This window comes from Thamnophis elegans, chromosome 1 (assembly GCF_009769535.1).
Source record: "Thamnophis elegans isolate rThaEle1 chromosome 1, rThaEle1.pri, whole genome shotgun sequence".
NCBI classification, from domain to species: domain Eukaryota; kingdom Metazoa; phylum Chordata; class Lepidosauria; order Squamata; family Colubridae; genus Thamnophis; species Thamnophis elegans.
In genome coordinates, this window is record NC_045541.1 from 122,621,956 (window position 1) to 122,627,955 (window position 6,000).

At 46.8% G+C, this 6,000-nt stretch overlaps 1 protein-coding gene across 1 annotated transcript in view; it reads left to right on the forward strand.

Annotated features, from left to right (window-relative positions):
- AQR (aquarius intron-binding spliceosomal factor) overlaps window positions 1–4,856 on the forward strand; it is a 48,941-nt gene extending 44,085 nt beyond the window's left edge. Inside the window, exon 35 of the mRNA XM_032230075.1 lies at window positions 4,373–4,856. Coding sequence (XP_032085966.1) covers window positions 4,373–4,633 — 261 coding nt within the window. The 3' untranslated portion in view covers window positions 4,634–4,856. The remainder of the gene's footprint in view (window positions 1–4,372) is intronic.
- The last annotated feature ends 1,144 nt before the right edge of the window (window positions 4,857–6,000 follow it).

The window sequence follows — 6,000 nt, forward strand, 5'->3', positions numbered from 1 at the left end:
AGGGGAGGGGCTTCTATTCGATCCTCTTCCTAGTGCCCAAAAGTTCAGGGGGGTGGAGGGCCATCTTGGACCTCAAGAGCCTAAATCAGCATCTGGCTTACAAGAGGTTCAAGATGCAGTCACTCCACTCCATCCTGGGCTGTGTGAGGGAGGGGGACCTATTGACATCAATAGATCTCAAAGAGGCCTACCTGCATGTCCCCATCCATGTGGCCCACAGGCGGTTCCTGAGGTTCTACGTGGAAGGGAAGCATTTCCAGTACAGGGCTCTTCCCTTCGGGCTATCATCTGCGCCCAGAACATTCACCAAAATTCTGGCAGTGCTAGCGGCTCATCTCCGCAACCATCCGGTTCGTCTGGAATGTTATTTAGACGACATAATCATTCACTCTCTCACCACCAAGCAGGCACACCGCGATGTTTCTCTAACTGTGCAGACCCTGCAGTACCATGGCTTCTCTGTCAACATGGAGAAGAGCCAGTTCCGACCATCCACCTGTATACAGCACCTGGGTGCGGTCATCAACTCCACCTCCTGCCAGGTATTTCTTTCGCCAGACCGGCTGTCGAACCTGAGACGCAGAGTGAAGCACTGCAGCCTTGCCAGGTCGGTACCCATCATTCAGCTGTCCCAGCTCCTAGGGATAATGATCTCGTGCCTGGGGGTGATTCCCTGGGCTCGCCTTCACGCCAGGGAGCTGCAGTGGTTTCTGCTGCCAGTGCAGAGGGCCAGGAACAGCAACTCACTCAGGCGGGTTCGGCTCCCACGAAAGGTGATCCGGTCTCTGGCATGGTGGAGGTCCAAGGCAGTCAGGAAGGGCTGCCTGTTCAAGGAGCCGGAGAGACTAGTTGTCACCACGGATGCCAGCCTCCTGGGGTGGGGCGCCCACTGTCAGGGCCACCTAGCCCAAGGCCGATGGACTCAGAGGGAGGCCGCCCACAGCATCAATTGGCTGGAACTGAGGGCAGCTCGCCTAGCACTGAGAAAGTTCGCATCTCTAGTAAGAGGGGCTCATGTACTGTTGATGACAGACAATGTGGCGACAAAAGCGCACATAAACCGGCAAGGGAGCACTCGATCAAAGGCCCTCATGCTCGAGGCAGAAGCGCTGGGCAGGTGGGCGGAACGTCATCTGGCTTCTCTCAGTGCAGATCACATCTCCGGCGTAAGCAACCGGGAAGCAGACTGGCTGAGCCGCCAACGCATCGACCACTCGGAGTGGCGCCTGCACCCGGACCTGTTCCAGCAGATCGTGAGGAGGTTCGGCAAGCCACAGGTAGACCTGTTTGCCACACACAACAACACACAGCTCCCACGCTTCTTCAGTCGCTACCACTCGCCCCAGCGGAGGGAACCAATGCTCTGAGGTCAGGGTGGCCTCAGGGACTTCTGTATGCCTTCCCTCCACTTCCGCTCATCCCTCAAATGGTGAACAAGCTCCTGACCGAAAAGGCAGACCTCATTCTGGTGGCTCCCTTCTGGCCCAGAAGGCCCTGGTACGCAGACCTGGTCAGCCTCTCAGTTCAAAGACCTTGGAGAATCCCCCGGGACAAGATTGCCCTCAGCCAGGGGGCCATCACCCATCCGGAGCCCCAGTGGCTGCAGATAGCCGTTTGGCACTTGAAGGGGAGCTCCTGAGAAAGCAAAAATTCTCTGACCAGGTCATTCGAACAATCCAAGCGTCCAGGAAGCCCTCTACGACTAGAATCTACGATGCCACCTGGGCCGCCTTCTCACGGTGGTGCAAGACTAGGAACATAGAGGCCTCCTCAGCCTCGATCCCCCAGACCCTAGACTTTTTGCAAGAGGGTCTGGATAAGGGCCTTGCAGTCAGCACCCTCAGACGCCAGGTTGCAGCGTTGTCTACCATCCTGGCAAAGGGCTCCTCTCGCTCGCTGAGTCAGCTCCCCCAGATCAAGAGCTTTCTCAAGGGAGCAGCGAACATCAGCCCTCCAACTGTTCACCGGTATCCGTCATGGGATCTTCCATTTGTGCTTAAGGCCCTGACCAAAGCCCCATTTGAGCCTTTGAAAAAGACCAGTCTGCGCTACCTCACCATCAAAACCGCTTTCCTGGTGGCCATTACATCCGCTCGCAGGGTAGCCGAGCTTGCTGCGCTCTCTGTCAGGGAGGATTTGTGCGTAGTTCACCCGGACAGAGTAATATTGAGACTTGATCCGTCATTTGCTCCGAAAATTAACTCCCTGTTTCACAGGACTCAAGAACTTATTTTGCCCAACTTCTGTCCCCATCCTTCTCACCCTAAGGAGCGTGAGTGGCACAAGCTGGACGTGAGACGGGCCGTGCGCACGTATGTAAAGAGAACAAAGGACTACCGCCGGTCAGAGGCTTTCTTTGTCTCCTTCCTCCCTGCGTCCCTGGGCCGCAAGGTCTCCTCTCACACTGTGGGACGTTGGCTACGTGCTTGCATCAAACTGGCATATGAGCACCAGGGCAAGGCGGCTCCGAGACGAATCACCGCTCACTCCACCAGGAGCGCTGCAACGTCTGCAGCCTGGGCAACCCAGGCCTCTATCCTAGACATTTGTAGAGCGGCCACCTGGGCTTCCCCCACGGCCTTTATTAGAAACTATAAGATTGACACCTTTGCCTCAGCCGAAGCCTCCTTTGGCAGAAGAGTATTACAAAGAGTGGCTGAAATGCCAGAGGCTTTGGCGCTTCCCCACCCTGGGACTCAATAGCTTGGGCATGTCCCAGCATTTGGGCTCTCTGAGCAGTGCACTGGAGAAAGACCGTTGGCTTACCTGAACGGTCGTTCTCGGGGCACTGCGAAGAGAGCCCAAACCCACCCGGGTGTTTGTATTTTGAACGAGGTGGCTGTATTGACTGTAATTGATTACAGGACGGTTCCTTCGTTTTCGAATTGAGCATGTGCAGGCAAAGGGAGGCGTGGTCAAGAAAAACATCACTCAGTCCAAGGGCAGATAGGCTGTGTTAACCCAGCATTTGGGCTCTCTTCGCAGTGCCCCGAGAACGACCGTTCAGGTAAGCCAACGGTCTTTCTAGTAGCCATCACGTCGACTTGCAGAGTTTCAGAATTGGCGGCTCTTTCCCTCAGATCTGATCTGTTCCATCTGGACTAAGGGGTCCTTCAAATTGACCCTACCTTTATCCCCAAGGTAAATTCGGCTTCCCATCGGTCTCAAGATCTGACCCTTCCAAATTTCTGTCCTAGGCCAACTCATGCCCTCGAATGCAAGTGGCACGCACTAGACGTTTGTCGAGCCCTTGAAATATATGTGGACAAGACTGCCGGCTTCAGGCGCACCGAGGCCCTTTTTGTCTCTTTCCACCCTACTAATAAAGGTCGTAAGGCATCTTCATCAATGGTTGGACACTGGATTAGATCAGCCATATCGTGCTTATCTAATGCATCATCTCACACCTCCGGACAACATTACTGCACATTCTACATGCAGCTCTGCAAAGTCTGCTCCGTGGTCCACAAGGCTTCAGTGGAGGAAATCTGCCGGCCGGCCACTTGGACTACTCCGATGCCATTTATCTGCCACTACAAGGTGGATAGATACGCATCAGCCGATGCAGCCTTCAGACGACATGTACTTCAGCAAGTGCTCCCCTCCTCAAGCGCCTAAGCCACTCACATTCTCACCCGGGGACAGGCACAGCTTTGGTACGTCCCACACATGGCTGCTGTCTCCACCAACTTTGGAAAATGGGGTGTTGGTTGTTGCCTGATATGCCCCTTCTCTAGGCAGGTGGAGACAGCAGCCATCCCCTACCCTTCTGGGGACTAGCCTAGGTCACGGAGGGACTTTTGGGGGGTAACCAGAACAGGGGGATGAGAGCAGTTGACTATTGCACAGCAGTCTACCTATCTCCTTCGTCAAGAAAGCGGGAGGACACTCCTCAGAGACGATGACATCATTTAGTACACTCAGTCCTATTGGTTCTGGCTGAGTTAACCCACGCATGGCTGCTGTCTCCACCTGTCTAGAGAAGGGGCTTATCAGGTAAGAACCAACGCCCCAATTTCATCATATTTAAATGCTTGCTTTAATCTTACAGCATTCAAAAATTCTGTGGGATCAACTTAAACCTATAGAAAGCTATGTCGCTCATATTTAAAAATACAAATAAAAAAAATTCTCGGTTAAGGATATTATATAAATTAAAATTTATTTATTTCATTAAGTTTGTTATAGATGCCCACTCCAATAGATTCTTAAAATAAATTTAGAGAAGTTATATGGAGTTATTGTCAGAATCTGCATGTGCAAACTACAAACTACAATGTAGTTTGTATTGATAGATTTTTCTTACTGGTGTAGATCTGTATTATGTTGAAATTGTTCTTAAACAAAAATCATCTTTTTTTTTCCATTGTAGCATTTATTACCTCCTCCAGAACTTGTTGAAGAAAGTGAAATGTCCAAACCGCAGGAAAATGAAGGTGTCCAGAGTAAGGAATCTGAACTGGAAACAGGAACTGAAATCGAAGCTATGTCAGGGGATACTATAAAAGAGAACATTTTGAATGAGAAACCAAAGACAAGAGAGGAAGAAGAGGAGCATCGGAAAATGCCTGAACATCCTGGAAGAGATAGTGACAGTGAAGACAGTGAAACAGAAATTGATGCTGATAAATGAACATTGCCTGTTCAGGTCTGAAAAAAAGTGTTAGCAAAAAATGACCATAGATACCATATGTATCCATTGTTTTAGTGGATCAGTTGCTGTAAATATTAATGATTCTTCAGATTTCATTTTTTTGTACTATAAATATGAAATGAATCATTTATGTGGTCATAAACAAGGAACAGAAACAATGCTATCACATTTTTATGTATTTAGTAAAACATTTTTAAATTATTGCTCTGAGTCTTTTTTTGCTATTCAAAACTTTAATCTATTTTAATCTATTTTTTAAAATATCACAGAGTTAGTTGATAGCAGAAGTAATACTAAAAAACACCAGAGATTCATGTTTTCACACATAGGCTCAAAGAGTTCAAACTTCTCTAAAGTGGTACTGGATAAGTGTGTTGGGATTTCCTTTCTCAGACTCATGCTGGCTGGGAAATATAGCTGATCCAGTACTGGGGGAAAAAAAACCTTGGTTGGGAAAGAAGACAATAGATCATGAGATACTTATTTTTATTTTGATGATACACCAGCATATTTCCACAATAAGTCTTTCTGTAAGGGAGATGGGCAGTTTGTAAATAAAATAAATAAAGCAAAATAAACAAACTTAGCTATTCCAAAATAAAAATAGGTGTAAAATTTGTTAATAAAAACATTAACATGAAATTTCAAAATTAAAAGTATAAAACATCTATAAAATTATTCTCAATAGTCTAAATGCTATAAATAGTTAAGTTAGATAGGAGATAAATACATAATAAATACTGAGAACTATAAAACATTACAACGTTTTAAAAGTATCGATTGTTGTAGCTTTACTAGGATTATTGCAATTATACTGGAGTGATAATGTGTAATTTTAAAGGATTATGTGACTGAGTTATGATCTAAACAAGGCTCAGGATTACCTTATTTGGAGAAGGTACTACTACTATTTGATTGTACCACTATAAAAATAAAAAGTTTGTTTGCTAATTATAGACGTTAAATTGCATGTTAAACTGGCTTTTTCATCTCTTCCTTGTTTATAATTTTCTACTCGGAGGTGGGCATTTTGGGGAGCAAGATAACGCATATGTATTTTTTTTTAATCTGGAAAAACATTCCATTATTCCATACCTGTTGACTGAGCACTTTCCTAATGGAATATTGTTATCTTTGTTCCAGTAGAGAAATAATGACATAAAAGTAAATATTGCCCAATTCTAGTGTCATACAATTCACAAATTGGCACTGAATAATCCTATGCACCGTTAAAAGGTTGGGTGGTATACTACCAGAGTAAGTGTTTTGACACATAATTCTATGACTACAGTGCTCTAGGATAAATATATTCCAAAATTATAGATTTATATTTGCTGATAGGTTTC